This window comes from Lactuca serriola, chromosome 8 (assembly GCF_051521515.1).
Source record: "Lactuca serriola cultivar US96UC23 chromosome 8, Lser_US96UC23_V15, whole genome shotgun sequence".
NCBI classification, from domain to species: domain Eukaryota; kingdom Viridiplantae; phylum Streptophyta; class Magnoliopsida; order Asterales; family Asteraceae; genus Lactuca; species Lactuca serriola.
The window spans coordinates 57,977,995-58,000,128 of record NC_136415.1 but is presented as its reverse complement, the minus strand read 5'-3'; the positions used below and the strand labels follow the sequence as shown (position 1 = coordinate 58,000,128).

At 34.3% G+C, this 22,134-nt stretch overlaps 1 protein-coding gene across 1 annotated transcript; it reads right to left on the bottom strand.

The window, feature by feature from the left end:
• Nucleotides 1-3,245: 3,245 nt before the first annotated feature.
• LOC145066914 (uncharacterized) lies at nucleotides 3,246-6,911 on the bottom strand. Its single transcript, XM_079014155.1, has 7 exons — nucleotides 6,876-6,911; nucleotides 6,768-6,830; nucleotides 6,465-6,586; nucleotides 5,916-5,976; nucleotides 5,799-5,859; nucleotides 5,291-5,446; nucleotides 3,246-5,176 (listed from the first exon to the last, which is right to left on the bottom strand). Exons 1-7 carry the CDS (start codon nucleotides 6,909-6,911, stop codon nucleotides 3,246-3,248), a joined length of 2,430 nt encoding a protein of 809 aa, XP_078870281.1.
• Nucleotides 6,912-22,134: the final 15,223 nt, after the last annotated feature.

The window sequence follows — 22,134 nt, the reverse complement described above, 5'->3', positions numbered from 1 at the left end:
CTAATAATGACCAAAAAGAGTTAAGTTATGGTACTTTGATATCTCAAAAGTATAATGGCTTGAGTGTTATTTTTCTTTTTCTTTTTTCAGATTTATACATAGAAATTATAGTCTTGTTCGGGACCTGTTTTACCCCGCTTAAACACCTTATTTTTGAAAACTGTTTTATATACATTAAGAACAGGTCATTAGCTTTAAAAGTAGTATTTGCACACTGCTGTACGATTTTTCTACAATTTTTTACAATTTTTACAAAACTGTCTCGCAAAACAGTTCATTACGGACCAGTCTGGGTAAATGGTCGATTTCACCCTAGTTAGGGGCATTTCTAGCCTTTGGTCAAAACTAATGAAATGTATAGGACTCAAAAACGAAACTCTGGATTTTGGTTTCGACTAAAAAGGTTTTCGCATGATCGAGATATCATCTCTCAAAGATATGTACAGATTAGGGTAAAATCCTGAAATCACAGCTTTGTCTTTTTAGGGTTAATTTGACCTCTTAACCCATTAAGACCTATCCAATGAGGCTTATAATCAGTAAAATGAGTTCATAACAGTAGATTACTTCATTGATATAGAATTCAATGAAAATCTCAACCCCTTTTCTTGAGATTTCTTGTATAAAACATCAAAATAATTAGAATGTCCTCATGGGAAGAATACCAACTAGGGTTTAAGGTTTGGGACCAAAACAACCCATGTCACCACTTAGCCCTCAAAACACCTTGGAACATCACTACCCATTGCCATAGTGGCAGTGGTGGCTGGCAGTGACTACCACCAGCTTGGCGGTGGTGGTGGTGGTGAAGATTTCGTTTAAAGGTAGAGGAGAAAGAAGGAAAATAAGATTGCATGAGTTACTTGAGAATGATGAATGTTTCTCCCTTGATGAAGATCTCGTAGCCTCCTCCCAACCTTCACTTTCGATGCTCCCTTCTTCTCCACTCCCGTTCTTTCTTTTCTCCCTTCTCACTCACGTCTACACAAAGAAAAACGGCACCCCCTTAACTTCATAGGGTTAGGCCGCAATTTTGAGGCTTAATAGGCCTTTTGGACGTGATTATGGGCTGCCCTAAGTTGGTGTCCGATCAAGGGGGTCCAAGGCTTCAAAAACATAGCATTTGGCCCTTCAAGTTTGACATAACGGCTCCTCTAACCCTAAAAACAATTCCATTGCACAATAGGTCCATAATTATTAATTAGCCCTAATTACCCCACCCTATTATTATTTTTTGTAATATAGTTAAATATACCGGAAACAATTAATAAAGTATAATAAATTCACGTACCATGAACCGGGGCGTTGCACCAATCAAATTAATCTAATAGTTAAACTCAACTAGAAATCATAAACATGCAATCAATAAAAAATATATCATTAATTATTTGTGTTTCTCATATCATTGACCATGTTTTTCACATCACCCAAATCTATCCTTTGTTTATGTATGGTTTCCTCTAGTTTTTGGATCTTTAAATAGAGATGATGATTTTCCGAACTACTATGTAGTGAAATGCATATTTGAGAAGAGTTTTCAATAAAAATGGGCCTGTCATATGATCCAAACCCATAAACTCTTTTCTTGCAAACCTGTCCTCCAACAACAACTTGCTTTCAAGAATTTGGAAAATTGATTCAAAGTTTGAACAAACTAGACATACTAAGCATTCCAGAAAAGTAAGTCTCATATTTTTTTAGATGTTCGGATTGCCTCAAACGGATTTTTGAAGTTGAAGGGCAGAATTGGAAAAATATCCCATTTTAGCTTTTCATTCATTTTTGGTGTTTCATTAAGGACTTAATGGTTAAGTTTATAGTTTAACATTTTTAATATAATTATTGACTACATATGAGGTTTCCAAAATATACGAAACAACTTTACTCAAAAGTCTTAATGCATGACTTAATGGAGTATAAAGTTAAGGCTTAACAAAATAATAATAAAAATGTATAAAGCTTCATTTCATGTCTTAGCCTAGGACTTCCCCGGACCAAAATACCACAACCACCAACCCATGGTGGCCTGTGGTGGCAAGAGCTGACTCACAGTGGCGGTAAGAGGCTACCAGTGGCGGTCCTTGGTGGTTTTACAGTGGAAAGATAAAAAAGAGATCCGAAAAAGAGATGAAGAACTACCCAATAGCTAGAATGAGACTGGAACACTCCACCCGACACCCTTTTCCCTACAAGTAGCACCTCCGGTAACACCAAGTCCGATAGTACCCTCCTTCCGATCGCAACTGTCCTTCATGTTGACCCTTTTCTCGACTGGCAAATGAAAACATGCACATAATTTGGTCCTAGATCGATTAGGGTTAGATTAGGGCTTATAAACGTGTTTCTTGAAATTGTGGGCTGCCAAAAATCCAATCCCGATCCTCCCTAATTTATCCAGTCGAGTATAATGAAGAAAAACCTTGATTTTTCAATTTAGACCCTGATTTTTCCCATAATGACGGAGAATACCCTCAAAATAAGTTTATTTTCACAGAAAGTTTTCAACTGTGACACTTTTAGCCCTTAATTCTTCATTGTCTTCCATTATAATAAAGATCGAGATAAGGGCATTTCTTTCAGAAAGTATAGGAGAAGCTTGATTGATTCATGGATGTTATTTCATCTTAACTATTATTATTATTATTATTATTATTATTATTATTTTCTTTATTTATTATTTAGCCACTTAATATTTATCGAATCTTTTTTATTCGTTTTTATCTCCTTAGTTATATAATTATTAATTTAGCTAACATTCGATTTCTGAAACAATTATCATAAAAAAATAGAGCATTACAAGTTTATTTCCATTTAAATACATTTTCTATAAAAATAAGCCATGGTGACTTAAAATTGCATACTAGAAAATTCTATTGTACAATATTTTTGGTTTTTATATTATAGTAAAGATAGTTATGACCTATGATCTTGTAGCAAATTCTGTAGCGACATAGCTACGGATTTTGACTCCGTAACAAATGTCGTAGCAAGCTAGCTGCAATCTTAGATGCGGTAGCAAATTTTGTAGCAAAATAGCTACAGATTTTGATTCCGTAACAATTTATGTAGCAAAGTAACTACAAACAGGGCCGGTCCAAAAATATTATGGGCCCAGGGCAAAAATAAAAAATGGGCACCCCCAAAGTCATAAATATAATAAAAATTAATTCGAAATAGAATGCTATAAAATTCACTATTAATATAAAAAACACAAATATGGTCACAACATTACAAAAACAACTAATTTATAGGAAAATATTTCTCCTAGCCTTTCTAGATGCAAAATCATTAATAATGTTATCCAAATCAATTTTATCTAACATATCTTTCTCTATACATAACATTGCCAATCCGTTCAACCTTTCTTGCGACATCGACAATCTTAGATAATTCTTCAATAACTTTAACTTTGAAAAACTTCTCTCTGCAGATGCAACAGTAACATGAATGGTTAACAAAATGCTATATGCAATAAAAGTATTTGGGTAACAATCAACAACTTTAACATAATCCAAAATTTCAACAGCAGAAATTATATCATTAGGTAAAGTCATTTTCAACACTTTCAATTCTGAAAAAAGTTCACTTGAATCCACATCAGAAACATTATCTTTAGAAAAAGTAGTAGCAAACTTTATACAACTTTCTTTAAGTTCACTTTCACTTAATGACTTTAATTTCTTTGAATCATTTAAAAACCCAAAAATACTTTCAAAGTTTTTTAATTGTTCAAATCTATTTTTTAATGAAACAATTGTCATATCTACAACAACCAAAAAATAATTAACTTTTAAATACTCTTCAACCGATTGTGTTTCTTCTTCATGATCACTTTCATCAAATTGCTTTTTTCTAACAATACGACGTTTTGATGGAAATATTGGCTCTACACCCATATCTAGTGCAATAGTTTTAGCAATATTCATACTTGATGTAAAACCTTCATTTCTATATTTTTCAAAAAGCTTCATAATATTTTCTATTTGGTTAATAGTAGTGTCAATACAAATAGATTTAGATTGCAACTTTTTACTTATAATATTTATAGCAAATAAAACTTCATACCAAATAACCATAACAACTAAAAATTCAAATTTCCCAAAAGATTTAAGTAAGCTTTTAGCTTTACTTTTTGACTTTGGGTCATCACATGCTTTACATAATTTTAGCAAAGCAACTTTTATTTGAGGAGCTTGAAATCTAATTGCTTTTATACTTTTAATCCTACTTTCCCAACGAGTATTAGATAATGATTTTAAGGTTAAAGTTGGATCATTATCTAACAATATTTTCCATCTTTTAGTAGAACTAGAAAATAATGTATAAAGGCGTTGCACGATTCCAAAAAATGAAACAGCTTTTTCACAAGAAAGTGCCATATCACTAACCGTAAGGTTAAGACTATGGCAAGCACAAGGCATATATAAAGCTCTAGGATTAATTTCAAGCATTCTTTTTTGAACCCCATGGTGTTTTCCTTTCATATTAGACCCATTATCATAACCTTGACCCCTTATATCATCCACATTAAGATCTAACAATTTTAATGCATCTAACAATTCATTCAAAAGTCCCAAACCAGAAGTATCATCTACTTTTAAAAATTCTAAAACATATTCAACAACTTGTATTTTTTTAGAAGAAAAATTCACACATCGTACAATCAAAGTCATTTGCTCTTGATGACTCACATTGGGAGTACAATCAAGAATTATAGAAAAATATTTTGCCTCTTTAACTATTTTAATGATAGAATTTCTAACCGTGTCATCTAAAAGAGAAATTAGTTTATTTTGAATTTTATAGCCAAGATAATGATAATGAGTTTCATTATTTTCAATTCTTCTTATATGATCTTGCATTATAGCATCATATTCAACCATCATTTGGATTACTCCTAAAAAGTTACCATTGTTATCTTGAAAAAGTTTTTCATTAGACCCTCGAAAAGCCAAATTATATTTAGATAAGAATTTCACAGCCGCTATTATTCTTCTTAATACTTGTCTCCAACGTTCTTTTTCTTTTATTATTTCTTGTTGTAATTCGTTATCAATTGGAAGGTTTTTATCTAATCTTAGTTTTGCCTCATTCCAATTACTCATACAAACAAAATGTTCATTACTATTTTCATGTTCTTTAAGTCTCTCACTAAGATGTTTCCAATCATTATATCCTTCATTTGTTAAAAAACTTTTTTGATTAGTACATTTAAATATTTTACAACAAAAACAAAAAACTTTATCTAAATTTGTATTGTATACTAACCATTTTCGATCACGTGACAAACCATTATTTAACTTTCTAGTATAAAATGCATAAGAAAAATGTCTAGAAAATTTATCTTTAGGAAACACAAGATTCATTTCTCTTATTGGCCCTTTTTCAATTAAAATATCTCTTGATTTAATATCAAGAGAATCCCAATTTCTAGGGTCAAAAATATCTATAGATTCATTTAAATTAGTATTTTCTTCATTTATATTAGTATCATGTTCATTAAAATTAATATTTTCTTCATTCAAGTTATTATCATGTTCATTTAAATTAATGTTTTCTTCATTAACACTAGCAACATTTTCATTTAAGTTAGTATCATGTTCATTCAAATTAATATTTTCTTCATTAGAATTCATTGGTTTTAAAAATTTAACCATAGATCCTTTGTCTTTTTGTAAAGAAGCCTCAACAATTTTCCGTTTTTTTCATTTTTCACTACCGAATAAGTGTTTTTTAGAAAACATTTTATGATTGACAATTGACAATAAAGTAAAAACTACTTTAAAAAAAGAATACACCTGATTTCTTTGATTTCTTTGTGAAATATGTTGACCGATTGAAGCCTAATATCAAAGCAAGCTGTAAAAATCAATAACAAAAAACATCATATTACAATGTTATCAAAAATCAATTACCAAGTTATAAACGCAACTCCAAAAAACCAATGTAAAACACAAACGATGAACAATTGATAAACTATCAACAAATTAATTATATGGAAAATTTAAGAATAAAACGTAATATTGACACTAATTACCAAAACAGTAAAACACATTGCATGATTTGCATCAATTATGACAATATTACTTTTTTATCAAACAATGTATTTACTAATAAAGTAAGCAACATGCCAACAGTATGTTAAGTTGTTAACTTTTATCATTAGTTACTAAGCCAAAAAGTAAAACAAAAAAGATGAACAATTAAAATTTTTTCTAAGAAGAAACAAAACTTTTCTAAGTAAGCAACATGCCAACACCAACTAATCGACTTGAGAATTGAAACTGAATTACTAAGCAGAAACAAAATTTTTCTAAATTAGCAAAACAAACATCAGCCTTATGCTTTCCCTAATTCTTAAATTCCTCTTTAATTGAATCTAATGAAACCAATTGAATGAGAATTGATCAATAGAGAAACTGAAATAGATTAGAGTTTAGAAACTAGAAAGATTAGTCGATTACCTGATGGTGATTGGTGACCTGGTGTCCTTGTCGGCTTGTCCCTGTGTGGCTGTGTCGATGATTTGAGAATTGAGAAACAAAACCGGAAACGAGATTTCAACAGAGAATTGTCGGCTGCGTGCCTTTGTGAGATTGTGAGAGACAAAGTGAGAATTGAGATTTAAGAATTGAGAAACCGACAACCAAATATATCTAGAGTCGAGACAATTAGCCGTTAGAGATTAAAGACTGTGATTTGTGAGAGAAATCGATGGGACGATTCAGTATCAAGGACGTGAGGCATTGTCGTGTCGATTCAATTACCTGGCACCCTAATCTCGATTTCCCACATTCCCCGCTACCTTCCTTGGTATGGTTCCTAATTTCCTATTTGATAATTCATTATTCATGGAAATCAAAATCACGTTCAACTTCAGCGACATAAAGATCAAGCGGCTTAGCAGCCATATTAATTTGTTTGGGCCGTATTAATTTTTTAGGGACTTGGGTCAATGTGATTTTGGACTGAACATTTGACTAATTTTGGGCCCTAAGGAAATATATAGATAAATTAAAGTTATATATATATATACACACTATATATTCTAGAATTTTTGGGCCCCCTTGAGTCATAGGCCCAGGGCGGTCGCCCGGGTCGCCCACCGTCAGGACCGGCCCTGACTACAAACTTTAATCTGTAGCAACAGTTGTAGCAAAATACCTACACCTTATAATTCTTTAGCAGATTTCGTAGCATGATAACTATGGACTCCGATTGTGTAGCAAAATTATGTAGTTATTCAAATATTAGTTATAGAATGCAATTTTGTAGTTAATTCCGTAGCAAATATACCTACATCTAACTAGTTTGTAATATATTCCATAGTAGAATAGCTATGGTTTTTAATTCTGTAGCAAAATTCCGTAGTTATTCAAATATTACCTACATAATGTAATTCTGTAGCAAGTTCCATAGCAAAATAGCTACGACAAGCCATTCCGTAGCATAATCCGTAGCAGAGTAACTACGGATTTTACTTTCGTAGAAAATTTCCGTAGTTATTTCAACTTTTTCTTGTAGTGGAATTGGATCCATCCTGTGATCCAAACTATCCTCCTCTAACCAAATGGGCCAAGGATCATCCTAAAACATACATAATCGGATATGCATCTTCAGGAGTTCTTATGAGAGCACAACAAAAAGCGAAGCAGGCTGAATTATTCTCCAAGATGGAATTTTTCATGTTCAATTCGTTTATTTCTAAAATTGACCCAAAAATGTTAAGATTGCTCTTGATCATTCTGATTGGGTGCAATCAATGCAGGAGGAGCTCAATGAGTTTGAACGTAACAAGGTTTGGAGACTGATTCTAACTCCGAAGGATGCATCGGTTGTAGGACTGAAATGGGTGTTTCGAAATAAGCATGACAAAGAAGCTAATGTAATCAGAATCAAAGCTCGCTTGGTCGTAAAAGGGTCTTGTCAAGAGGAAGGAATAGATTACGAAGAAGCTTTCGCACCAGTAGCACGGCTGGAATCTGTTCGCATCTTCCTAGCATATGCAGATCATAAGAACATTGAAGTCTATCAAATGGAAGTCAAGTGTGCTTTTCTGAACGGGGAACTAGAAAAAACTGTCTATGTGGAACACCCACCTGGGTTCGTAAACGAGAATTATCCAAACCACTGTTATATTCTACATAAGGTTGTCCACGAGCATGGTATGAAACTCTAACTTGATTTTTAAAACAATCTAAGTTTAAACAAACCTCGGTCAACCCAGCCTTCTTTCGCAAGAAAGATGGTGACCATCTGATGATCGTCCAAATTTACGTTGATGATATCACTTTCAGATCTACTAATCCTAGATTAACTGTCGAATTCCGAAAATTGAGGGAAACTAAGTTTGAGATGAGCTCAATGGGTCCAATTAACTTTTTCCTTGATTGAATGTTAGATAGAGTCAAGAGGGAATATTCATCAATCAGGAAGCTTATTCGAAGACATTACTGTCCAAGTTCGGAATAGTGGGAGATTCGAAGGTAAAGGTTCCAATTGCATTTGAAACAAAGCTTACACCGTCATTGGACAAACCGACAACTGATATCAATCTCTATCGTTAAATGATAGGATCATTAATGTATCTAACAGGAAGCCATCCAGACATTATGTTTTCGGTTTGCTATTGTGCCAGGTTTCAGGCAAATCCTCGTGAACCTCACATGACTGCAGTTAAGAATATCTTCAGATACCTGAAACGAGCAACCTCGCTTGGAATTTGGTACCCTTCGAACTCAAGGTTCTTTGTCCATCCATTCTCTGACGCTGATCTTGGTGGTTGCGATCTTGATCGAAAAAATACAACTGGGGGATGTCAATTTCTTGATGGCAAACTAGTTAGTTGGCAATCAAAGAAACAAACATGTGTATCCCTTTCAACTGCTGAAGCCGAGTATATCGCAACTCCCTCTTGTACCTCGCAAGTGATTTGGATCCAAAGTCAGCTAAGGGATTATGGGATTAATATGAATAGAATCCCTTTATAGTGTGATTCTGAAAGTGCAATTCAAATTTTCCACAACCCAGTGCAACATTCCAAGACTAACATATTGAACTGAGATATCATTTCCTAAAGGATCATGTGGAGGGTGGCAATGTTGAAATTCACTTTGTATGATCTGCTAATCAAATGGCTGATATCTTTACAAAAGCCTTACCTGAACAAACTTTCAATAGAATTCTTCAAAGCTTAGGAATGATAGAAACATAATCGGTTCCAAAACCATCTTCGTAATCGAAATGCACTTCCTAAGTTCCGAATCGGTCTGAAACCTCAGAGGTATTCACAAGTCACTGTTCACACTCCGAACCGGTCCGAGCACTCGCAATGGTTCAAAATGCCATGTTCATCAGGAATTCGGAACATCATATATCCTTTGTATATTATGTATCTTCGTTATTTTATTTTCTGTTTTTATTTCTTTTTCATAAAAATCTCAAAATACAAAAATATTTTATTTTCTGTTTTTATTTCTTTTTCAGAAAAATTTCAAAATCTAAAAATATTTTTCTTTTCTGTTTTTATTTCCTTTTCAAGAAACATCCAAAATACAAAAATATTTTCTTTCTTGTTTTTGTTTTATCTTTTTAGAAAATTATGCAAGTTAATTTCAAATTTGTATTATCTTAGGTACCAATAAGTCATCTCAATTCGGAAAGATGGGGTAGGTATATAACTTCGATTCTATGTACTAGCTAAGTGTCCCTAGAAGCATGTTGTTGCATGTTGACCATCCTCTGAGACTCTGTGTTGAAGCCTTAATGAAACGTTCACTCTGAATGTTTCTTCCAAATCAGACTTATATTCACATAAGTCGTTGGGCTACCTTACTCTTCTCATATTGAGTTAAGAGTTGACTGCTTGGTCATTTGTAATATAGCAGAGGTACATTTTCGAAACCACCTTTAATAATTCTCCATATCACATTCGCTTTCACACTCGTAACCCTTAAGACTCTCAGAAATTACCACTGAAGTTTATAGTTACACAACTTCTGTGTTAATGATCTTAAATTCGTTATCACCAAGAATTAAGTGAAACCTAAAATCCAAAACCAATTTCTGAATTAACAATGAACAATTGATATGTTCTAGATTCTTAACCATGGAATTGACGAGAATCCACCTTCGTAGTTCGTACCTTGAAATCTCATTATTTATTTTTGCGAGATCTTAATGAAATGTTCTAGACTTAAGATATTTCTTCCAATTAGATCCAGTTTTTCTTTTTCTTGAGATTTCTTTTTTACCCGGTCACTTAAATATTTCCTAAGCATAGTTGTTATTATCACTACACTGATCAGACAGGTACTTCTTCCGAACATTCAGACTCATGTTGAGTTTCAGAGTTTGGTTGAAGAGTAAGCCACCCTACGAGCCTAATGAAAAGATGTATTTCACGGTTTCTCAACAAACAGCTGATCGTAATTCAACAACATACCACATAGACACTTATGAGTCTCTCTTGACTCTGAAGGAAGAGATCGTTGCTCGGGATCCATCTGGTTTCATGTCGATTTATTGACATTACTAGCATCCAAGATATTATTTGTTTTATTTCTTTATCTATTGGCACACTCTTATACGAAAATCCTTGTTATTTTCCAAAAATCTGGTTCTTAGTCCTAATGGTTACTTTCAGATTCGAAGAAAAGAAAATGGCAAATAATTACGAATGTGTAGAACTGAAGAGGTGATTTTAAAGGGATAGGACTTCAAAATTTGGGCGCGTGTTTTTCAAAAGTCCTGACAGTTACGCCACCTGATATCACGCCTGTCACACACCTTTTCAGACGCTTTTTCAAGGAAACGGAACCATCTACAACTGGATTTATCTCTCTCTCCAATACTGACGTATAAAAGGAAATCGTCGATTGATTTTTCTACCGCTTCTAAAGATTTTGAAAACTCTCCGGTGCAAAAACATTATCATTGTTCATCATCTTCTCTAAGGATTTCCATGCCTGCCTCATCAGGAACCCCATCTGTTGCTGAACAAACTGCCTGATCAGCGCTTCTGAGCAACAAACCCAACCAAAATCTCAGTCTTGATCTCGGTTCATCCAAGTATGAAGAATCCCTCAAACCTTTAATCGAGTGTCCTCGTCACTCTCTGCTATCTCACGCTCTCACAATGTTAGAAGGTGTTCCCTTAGTTCATCTGTCCAAGGCATATTCAACTGCAAGTTGTCAGGAAGGTGAGTTGGTGATTACCTTTGAGATAGATTCCCACAAAACATCAATTTCCAGGTCTCGTTTTAGCTGGTTGCTAGGTTTTACTCAAGGTAGGGATTTGGTCTATCTGGAGTCAAACTCTTCTTCTACAACTCTGCAGATGTTCTACCAGATAGGTTACATGGGAAATCTGGCCGTTTTATCCAAGTTCAAGAAGCCCAACCTACCTCCAATGTGGAATGGACTCTTTACCCTTATCTTCAAAAGTTTTTCAGAGAGGGTCATGGGCTCGAACAGTGCAAGTAAGACTTTCTGCACTATTATGTACGGACTCTATCATAGGATCAACCTGGATTACGATTCTATTCTTTAGGCACAACTGGTTCAATGTACTCTTTCCATAACATGTCCCTCGGAGATTTCGTGTGCTAAGTTATGGTCTTTCATCGTCTACAGAGCCATCTCTAAACTCAACATTCCGGTGACTCAGGGGTGTGTCTGATGGTTTTGAGCCAAAAGAACATCCTATGTGCTCATGCAAACCCTAATGCTTGGATCTAGGTTTCTCTATTGTACATGCAATTCATCCAAGTCTTGCATACCCTAGATCAAGTGAGTATAATTCGAAATTAATGTAACAAATCAGATCTAGATGATTACCTCCTGTTGTTTGCATGAATCTTCTTGTCCTTGAGACTTAGAGTCACAAATGTCACTCCTCTAATGGCTCACAAACACCAATAGCAAGAGGATGATCTTGGATAGAGGTTGGAGGCTATAAAATTCGGCTCTTGCACTCTTACGAATAGGGTAGCCGATTTCTGAAGCCTAAGGGGTCTATTTATACTTGTGCTGCTAGGTTTTCAGTCAAAACCCTAATTGGATAGCTTAGGCCTTAAGCAGTCCAAGGAATCTTCCAGAATAAGGCCTTTGGACGAAAATTAGATGGACTCCCATACTAATTTCGTCTACCCCTTAATTCCCAAAGATTCTTAGCCCAAATCAACTATCACACAATTGTTAGTTTCAATCCCCATTATTTAATTAACCTCTTTTAGCCACATAATTACTTCTTAATTAATTATTGTCTAATATATTATTCATATAACATATTAATAAATCATAATAACCTCTTTATTCATAAATCATCCTATCATGTTGCTTTGGTGAAGGCAACCCAAAAGGAACATGTACAACTGGGTCAAGTACTTACCAAATATAGTTACGGGCTTAGACACTAATCCAATAGTATCATCGTAGGTATTCCGATCTTTCAAACTTTGAACATCATAGTGTCTGATCCTATGAAGTTCGCCTTTATTGGATCACTTCTAGATGCCATGCTTCTTAATGTTCCTACAGACAATGTGGTTATTAAAGAATACAGAAAGAAACCTACGCCAGGTCCTCACCCTTTAAAACCAGAGATGCAAAAATATTTGGAGGAAGCGAACAAGCCTAAAAGGGAAGGTGAGTGAAAGGCGAAAGCTGGACCTTCCGAACCAGCTCAAGTTCTGAAGAAGAAAGTAAAGAAATCGGCTCGTACGACAAGGTCTCCTACTCCTATTGCTGCAGAGGATTCAGATTCTCATACAATTTCTGAAATTTAGTGAATAGAGTAAGCCCAGCACGAAACTGAAGATACAGCTACGACTTCGCAACCTATGGTCTCGGAACCATCTGCTGCTCAACCCAATGCAGAGGTAACTTTCTCAATACCCACCTCTGTTCCATTAACAGAAGATTTCTTTCGGGGCTTTACTCCTCCATCTTCTTCGAATCACACCCCTAGTCAAACCACCACTCTAATTACCATTACACCATGTCCAAACATCTCAGTTGAAGTTTCGCAATACCAAGTCTCATTTCCTCAACCAACTCCACTTTTCATAGATTATACAGCAAGAACCACCACAACCACTATTACACCGCTAGTAACTGTCAACATATCTGATACGGGGGCAGGTGCTTCTGGTGTCACTGTTGGTCCTGATTTCTCTCCCATCTCACCTCTAAGAACTGATGATCCTGATACAGTGTTTGGTGATGATCGAGATTATTTCCAAGACTTCCACTACAACCCATTCAATGTCCAACCGTATAGTGATGACGAAGATGCAACTATGACAAAGGGGCAACTCAAAGCCCTCAATGATAACTTGGATACTCTCCTTGAGTCTTCCAAATCTTCGTCTAGCAGTGAATATTCTCGTGCGTCTTTCAAGGCTTTATTTGAGACTCTCACCAAGGAGCATGCTGAGAATCTTGCTACATTGACAAAGGCCGTTGAGCACTCAGAAAAGATTGTTCGTGAAACGACCGAAAAATCCGATAAACTACTTTATGATGTTAAACAGTTTATGGAAGACTTCCTAACTTCTTCAAAATGAAACACAGCTGCTGCGAACAAGGTAATTACGAAACTTGGCACAACACTCCAAACTGAGCGCAACTCTTTCCGAGGTTCGCACTGGCATCCAGACTAATAATACAGAGCTGCAAATGTCGACCACTTCTAAAATTGAAAGGCTTCAAGCAGATCTTGCTACTAAGAATGCTCTCTTGGATAAGCTTACCATCAAAACTGAAAAAGTGAAAGTTGTTTCAGCCCACCTCTCTCATGCCAACAAAGAGATACAAGAGCTCAAGTATGAAAAAGCTATGGTTAAAAGTGTTGTCACCAATGTTAATAAGTTTTTGCAAACTCTCATCGAGACTCATGATTCTATGCTCACTGTCTCTGTTCGACAATATTTGTCTGACAAACTTCGACCAATATTCTCTATGCTTGATCGGGTTGAAGGTGTTTCGGCATCGGTTTCTTTTCCGAAACAAGGGGGAGAAGCGAAGAAGGCATCTGGTGAAGTAATCAAGAAACCAGCTGGTGGCTCTAATGAACATGAACAAAAGCCGAAATCAAAACATCCAAAGAATAATGAAGCATCGGGATCGAAAGGTAAAGAAAACTTGATTGATGATGATGATGAAGAAAAAGAGGATGAAGGATCAAAGCTTAAATGCAAGTCTCATGACGCGGAGATTGATGACAAGAATTTGGAATTCTTACACTTTTAATAAGGATATGGAATTATGATGTGAGCATCATTGGAATTATGTCCAATTGATCTGTTCACAAAGGAAGGAACATAGAGAGACAGAGTTTGCATGTTTATAACATGGCATGACTGATGTTTAATTTAGGTGTTTAGTTGATTAATCGAAAATTATACAATTAATAAAGTCTAATTAATATGGTGATTAAGTAATAAGTGTTTTATTTATATTCAATAGTTTTGAGATCATATTTAATTAGGTTATTATTTTGTTTCACTTTGCATGTTTTACTTCCCGAATAATTGGATTATTCAAACATCCATAGTCGATCATACTTTTGGAAGTAAGTAGTGAATTAAGAGTGTCATGAATCAGACTGTAGATTGTCTAAGGGGATAGACATAGCAATGGTTTGGTGTGGAATTCATGAGTACTTTTGAAAGGGGGATTTAAGTATTGGATTAACCCATGCTCAAAGAATTACTTCATGGACTTTATCGCGGGTAATTTTGAGACGATAATATCTTATATTCTTAACACATAGATATATGAGTTGTTGTTTACAAGTCAATTGTGCATTGATAATATGTAAACGTATCAGTAACTTGATGTTATAAAATGTATTACTATGCATGATATGATGAGTAAATAGTACAAGCATATAAGTCAAAGTTTATTCGTTCCTTTTGCCCTAATGGGAAAAGCGATATCTGTGGGCCCCTCGATGATTTGATCATGACATCTTAAGCGCTTGGCCAAGTATGGACTGAATTAATGTGTTCAATTAGTAGTCTGATATCATTCAACATAAATTAGAAATTGGGAAACAAAACTTGGACAATGAGATTGATTATAATCAACGTCTCATGTCTATACAATATCTTATAGAACTGACTAGGTCAGAGTTTGACAACGGCTTTTGGTAGTTACAATTTGATGATCAATTTGGTATTTATACTGACAGTTATAGTTATTAGACTTATCCACGTAGGAGACTATTGCATTAGGTGTCTAAGCCAATAACTATAATTGGTATAATCTTGAATTGATAGTAGCACAGTCCTTTTAGGTTGTCTTCAAACCTAGCAATTGAATAGGATAACTTTTAGAGAGAGAATAATGATTTATTAATTTATTACTTGGTTAATAAATACATTAGAAATCAAAATAAATGATTTATTAATGTATTATGGAAATAATATATTAATTAGAAATCATATTGTTTAATTAATATTTAATTAGAAATTAATTGGAATTAATTTTGGGGTTAAAGGAATTAATTAAAACTGTAGGGACTAAAGGTGACAATGTTTAATAGTTAATCATTGGACAATTTTGGAACCTCCATATAGTAGGGGGAACAAATTCTAGATGCTCCTAGGGTTTCCTTGGGATCTAAGGGTGCCTTGGACGCATTAGGGAGGAAGTTAAGGGATTAGGCTTATCTTGGATACAACTGATGGGTTTTATCCATAAGAATATCCTATATGCTCATGCAAACCCTAATTATTGGATCTAGGTTTCTCTATTGTACATGCAATGTATCCAAGACTTACAATCTTAGATCTAACATATTATAAGCTGAAATTAGGGTTTAGAGAATTACCTTTGATTGTTATGTAGCAATAACAATCTCAAATCCTCCCTGTAATGACTTTAGAAAGCTTAGAGTCACAATTGCCACTCCTCTAATGGCTCATAAACACCAAGAGCAAGAGGATGAAGAATAAGGAGAGAGGAGGCTGCCTAAAATGTCTAGAAACCCTAGTGAAACTCTTAGCCCTGTTTTTGGGGCTTAAGGGTACTATATATACATGTAGGCTATTAGGGTTTTCAATTAGGAAACCCTAATTTGACTTCTTAAGCCCTAAGTAGTCCATGGACCCTTTTAGAATATCCCTTGGACGATTTATAATGGGTTTTCCCATAGAATTCATCCAACCTATTATTCCAAGGTGATCCATAGCCCAAATTCAATTATCTTATAATTACAGTTCCAGTACCTTAAGTTTAATTAATCTCTTTTAGTCACAAAATTAATTATGAATTAATTCTTGACTAATATTAATTAAACAATATGATTTCCCCTTTAATATATTATTCTCATAATATATTAGTAAATCATAATAATATTCTCTCTCCATAATTCATCCTATCAAGTTGCTTTGGTGAAGGCAACCCAAAAGGACCATGCACCATCAGGTTAAGTACATACCAAAATAGTTGTGGACTTAGACACTAATCCAACAGTCTCCCACTTGGATAAGTCTAATAACTATTCTGCATATGACTTCAGATCTTGATCTGCAATCGTAGCTTTCAAAACCGCTGTCAACTCTGATCTTATCAGATATGCGTCCTTTAGATAAGTGATCATATATTCCTCCATTCTAGATATCGTATAGACTGAGACATGGATTTAAATCATTCTCTCTGTCTATGTGTTGTTTCTCGATTTCCGATTTATGACGACTGACAACAGACTACAATTGAACACATCAAATTAGTCCCGGCTTGGCCAAGCACTTAGTGTCATCACTAAATCATCGAGGGGCCCACATATATCGCTTTCATCCTACTTTGGATAAAAGGAACGGATAAACATTGATTCCATGCTTGCTTGCACTCACTCACCGAATCACACACAACAATATGTTTTATAATACCAAGTTACTGGTGCGTTTACATATTATCAATGTGTAACCGACTCGCAAGATACAACTCACACATCTCGGTTTCAAGAATATAAGATATTATCGTCTCACCAATCACTCTTGATAAAATCCATGAAGTGATCCAAGTGAGCGTGGGTTTAATCTAATGCTCAAACTCATATTCATAAGCACTCATGAACGTTGCAACAAACATTTGCTTATGTCTAATACACTTTAGACAATCCACACACCAATTCACGATAGTCTTCATTCATAACTACTTCCAACATATGAACGATTGTGGTCCGTTCGAATAATTTGATTGTTCTGAACCAATTTAATTATTTAGGAAGTCAAAACATGCAAAGTGAAACATAAGAATAATACTAATCCCATATGGCCCCAAACTCTGGGTATAAATAAAACATTTTATTTAATCACTATATTGATTACTCATTATTTGTTGTTTCGGGTAATCAACTTCTTACTTGAATTATTACTACACTTGTCCCATGCTCTTAGCATGCACACAATGTTTACCTATGGTCCTTACTTTGTGAAATAGATTAAATGAACACATTTCCAATCATACTCATTTCACAACTCCCAATCATTATCATAAGTATAAGAATATCAAATTCTTGTTACTTATGATAGATTCTAACATTTTATGAAATGATTCTTTCGTAAATTCATAGCTCAAAATCATTAAGACTTGGCTAATCTCTATCAGAAACAATTCTGTAGATATGATGTCTCTCACTCAAAGTACATTCCTTTGAACATCCTTCTTGCATAATAGTTTCTAATCTAGATATAGATTCTCAATATCCAACTCCCAATATGGAAACATTTCCATATTTGTCATATGACAATTCATTCATAATAGAATCTTATCTATTCATAATAATGTCGATATGGCCCATCCATACTTCCAACTACTCACAAGCGACCAATCCTCAGCGAGCTTTGGATTGTCCTTTAATAGTTGGTTAATTATCTTAGTCAAAACCAATTCTTGTCCTTTTTCCCTCTTAATATGCTAGACATTTGGAAAATTTTAGAATGGTCAAATATTATAGCACTTGCAATTGATCCTTTACCCGAAGCGTATGGGACACGATGCATAATGTCTTACATGAAGATCTGATATTTTATCAATCTTCTGTCATAATACTTTATCAAACATTTTATGTTATGGCATTGTTCGAATTGTGAGAACGTGGCACATTAAATATTATGGCAGAAGATTGATAAAGTATCATATCTTTATGTAAGACATTATGCATCGTCTCCCATACGCTTCGGGTAAAGGATCAATTGCAAGTGCTATAATATTTGACCATTCTAAAATTTTCCAAATGTCTAGCACATTAAGAGGGAACAAGGACAAGAATCAGTTCTGACTAAGATAATTAAACAACTATCAAAGGACAATCCAAAGCTCGCTGAGGATTGGTCGCTTGTGAGTAGTTGGAAGTATGGTATTGGATGGACCATATTGATATTATTATGAATAGATAAGATTCTATTAAGAATGAATTGCCATATGTCAAATATGGAAATGTTTCCATATTGGGAGTTGGATATTGAGAATCTATATCTAGATTAGAAACTATTATGCAAGAAGGATGTTCAAAGGAATGTACCTTGAGTGAGAGACATCATATCTATAGAATTGTTTCTGATAGAGATTAGCCAAGTCTTGATGATTTTGAGTTATGACTTTACGAAAAAATCATTTCATAAAATGTTAGAATCTATCATAAGTAACAAGAATTTGATATTCTTATACTTATGATAAGGATTGGGAGTTGTGAAATGAGTATGATTGGAAATGTGTTCATTTAATCTATTTCACAAAGTAAGGACCATAGGTAAACATTGTGTGCATGCTGAGAGCATGGGACAATTGTTGTTATAATTCAAGTAAGAAGTTGATTACCCGAAACAACAAATAATGAGTAATCAATATAGTGATTAAATAAAATGTTTTATTTATACCCAGAGTTTGGGGCCATATGGGATTAGTATTATTCTTGTGTTTCACTTTGCATGTTTTGACTTCCTGAATAATTAAATTGGTTCAGAACAATCAAATTATTCGAATGGACCACAATCGTTCATATGTTGGAAGTAGTTATGAATGAAGACTATCGTGAATTGGTTTGTGGATTGTCTAAAGTGTATTAGACATAAGCAAATGTTTGTTGCAACGTTCATGAGTGCTTATGAATATGAGTTTGAGCATTAGATTAAACCCACGCTCACTTGGATCACTTCATGGATTTTATCAAGAGTGATTGGTGAGACGATAATATCTTATATTCTTGAAACCGAGATGTGTGAGTTGTATCTCGCAAGTCGGTTACACATTGATAATATGTAAACGCACCAGTAACTTGGTATTATAAAACATATTGTTGTGTGTGATTCGGTGAGTGAGTGCAAGCAAGCATGGAATCAAGGTTTATCCGTTCCTTTTATCCAAAGTAGGATGAAAGCGATATATGTGGGCCCCTCGATGATTTAGTGATGACACTAAGTGCTTGGCCAAGCCGGGACTAATTTGATGTGTTCAATTGTAGTCTGTTGTCAGTCGTCATAAATCGGAAATCGAGAAACAACACATAGACATAGAGAATGATTTAAATCCATGTCTCAGTCTATACGATATCTAGAATGGAGGAATATATGATCCCTTATCTAAAGGACGCGTATCTGATAAGATCAGAGTTGTCAGCGGCTTTTGAAAGCTACGATTGCAGATCAGGATCTGAAGTCATACGCAGAATAGTTATTAGACTTATCCAAGTGGGAGACTGTTGGATTAGTGTCTAAGTCCATAACTATTTTGGTATATACTTGACCCGATGGTGCGTGGTCCTTTTGGGTTGCCTTCAACAAAGCAACTTGATAGGATGAATTATGGAGAGAGAAGATTAATTATGATTTATTAATATATTATGAAAATAATATATTAAAGGAGAAATCATATTGTTTAATTAATATTAGTCAAGAATTAATTGATAATTAATTTTGTGGCTAAAAGAGATTAATTAAACTTAAGGGACTGGAACTATAATTATAAGATAATTGCAGTTGGGCTATGGATCACCTTGGAATAATAGGTTGGACGAATTCTATGGGGAAACCCATTAGAAATCGTCCAAGGGATATTCTAAAAGGTTCCATGGGCTGCTTAGGGCTTAAGCAGTCAGATTAGGGTTTCCTAGTTGAAAACCCTAATAGCCTACATGTATATATAGTACCCTAAAGCCCCCAAAACGAGAAAAAGAGTTCCACTAGGGTTTCTGGACGTTTTGGGCAGCCTCCTCTCTCCTTATTCTTCATCCTCTTGCTCTTGGTGTTTGTGAGCCATTAGAGGAGTGACACTTGTGACTCTAAGCTTTATAAAGCCATTACAAGGAGGATTTGAGATTGTTATTTTTGTTGGATTAATGTCTAAGTCCATAACTATAATTGGTAAGACTTGACCCGACCCGGCATGGTCCATTTGGGTTGCATACCATCATGCACTTGGATAGACTATAATGAGAGAAATAAGACACTTATGGTTATTAATATATTATAAGTTCTAGTATATTAATAATAAGAATAATAAGATTATTTAATTAGTATTGATCAAGAATTAATCTAGGATTAATTAAGTGATCAAAAGAAGACTAATTAAATATATGGGTTGATTGTGTAAATCATCCATATTTGTATAGTGGGCTAATGCTCCATGGATAATCAAGTTGGGCTAAAACCCATAGGATGGTCCATGGATGCTCCATGGTGTATTTGTACCCATGGATCATGGAAATGAAAGGCCATGTCAATTAGGGTTTACATGGTGTAACCCTAACTATATAAGCATCTTATTCTTGACCGAAAGGGCCACTAGTGTGTAGTAAAAGGGCTAGCCGATTTCATGAAGTGTAGAACTCTCTCAAGTTATTCTAAGTTTTTTGGTGATTGTGATTCCATTTGAGGCTTCCACACTATTGGGGCTAGGCACTCAAGCTTCATGAAGACTTTCTACATCAAAGAGGTATGTATTCTATCTGGTTACACTCATTGTTTTTGTATGCTAGATTAGGATTATACCTTGGATGTTCTTATTTGCATGTATAATAGAGAAAACATAGATCCAAGGTATTTAGGGTTGCATGTACACTTAGGAGTGTTAGAATGCTCAAAACCCAACAATGGTATCAAAGCCTAGGCTTGTTTTCTATTATACTTGATGCAAATTGCTGAAAAATGCTGAAAAACTCGATTTTCTGGCTTTCTGGGCACTGGACTCGCCGAGTCCACTGATGAACTCGCCGAGTCCATGAGTAAAATCATCCTACTCGCCGAGTAGGTTCATGCACTCGCCGAGTAGGAGCCCCAGACAGCATATTTTCGAGGTTTTTGGCTAGAAATGGACTAGGAACATTACCCTAAGTTGTTTTTGAACTTATAAACTTGTTTTTGATGTGGTAATGTTCATGCTAATCCATTTTCAAAGATAATTGTCAATAGATTCATGTTTTGTATTAGTTTAAGGTTTAGACTAATTACATGAAAAAGTTTGATTTGAATTATCTTGTTCTTATGAGTTGCTTAGATTAATAGAAAAGTTAATTGAAATAGTTGTTTTCAATCCATTTTAATCTAAGAGTTGAGTATAAAATGTGTTTGTGTAACTTGTCCTCAAGTTACATGAAGAGTCACATTAAAGACTCATAAAATTCATAAAAGTTGGCAATGGTTACAAAATGAAGAGTCTTGTGTCATTGAATAATTTTTTATGACTCCATAACTTGTCCTCAAGTTATGGAAGTTCAAGAGTCACTTCATTAAAGAAAAATATGTAACCATAATTAAATCCATAAGTTATAAAATAAAGAAAAAGTTAGTTCTTTTATTAGTTTAAAGTCTTCCATAACTTGTCCTCAAGTTATGGAACTTGAAGAGTTTTTGGATTAAAACTACTTTAAACACATAAGTTATGGAATTAATTAGTTTTGAATAGTTTCAAAACTTGCCCTCAAGTTTTGGAATTTGAAAAGTTTTCCTTATGAATACTTTAATTCCAAGTTAGCCCTTAGAATTTTAAAAGTTAAAATTCAACCCTTATACTTTATAATATTATAAGATAATATATATATATATATATATATATATATATATATGTGTGTGTGTGTGTGTGTGTGTGTGTGTGTGTATAAGAGTAAAGTCAGTCTTACCGCTAGTA

Excerpts from the sequence above, each read along its gene's own strand:
- LOC145066914 (XM_079014155.1), bottom strand. The coding sequence starts at position 6,911 with ATGGCTGCTAAGCCGCTTGATCTTTATGTCGCTGAA. Across the intron at positions 6,587-6,767 it reads AATCGAGATTAGGGTGCCAG|GCACGCAGCCGACAATTCTC; the intron begins GTAATTGAATCG and ends AATCTCACAAAG. Across the intron at positions 5,177-5,290 it reads TACTAGAAAGTTAAATAATG|GATATAATGATTGGAAACAT; the intron begins GTTTGTCACGTG and ends TAACAAATGAAG.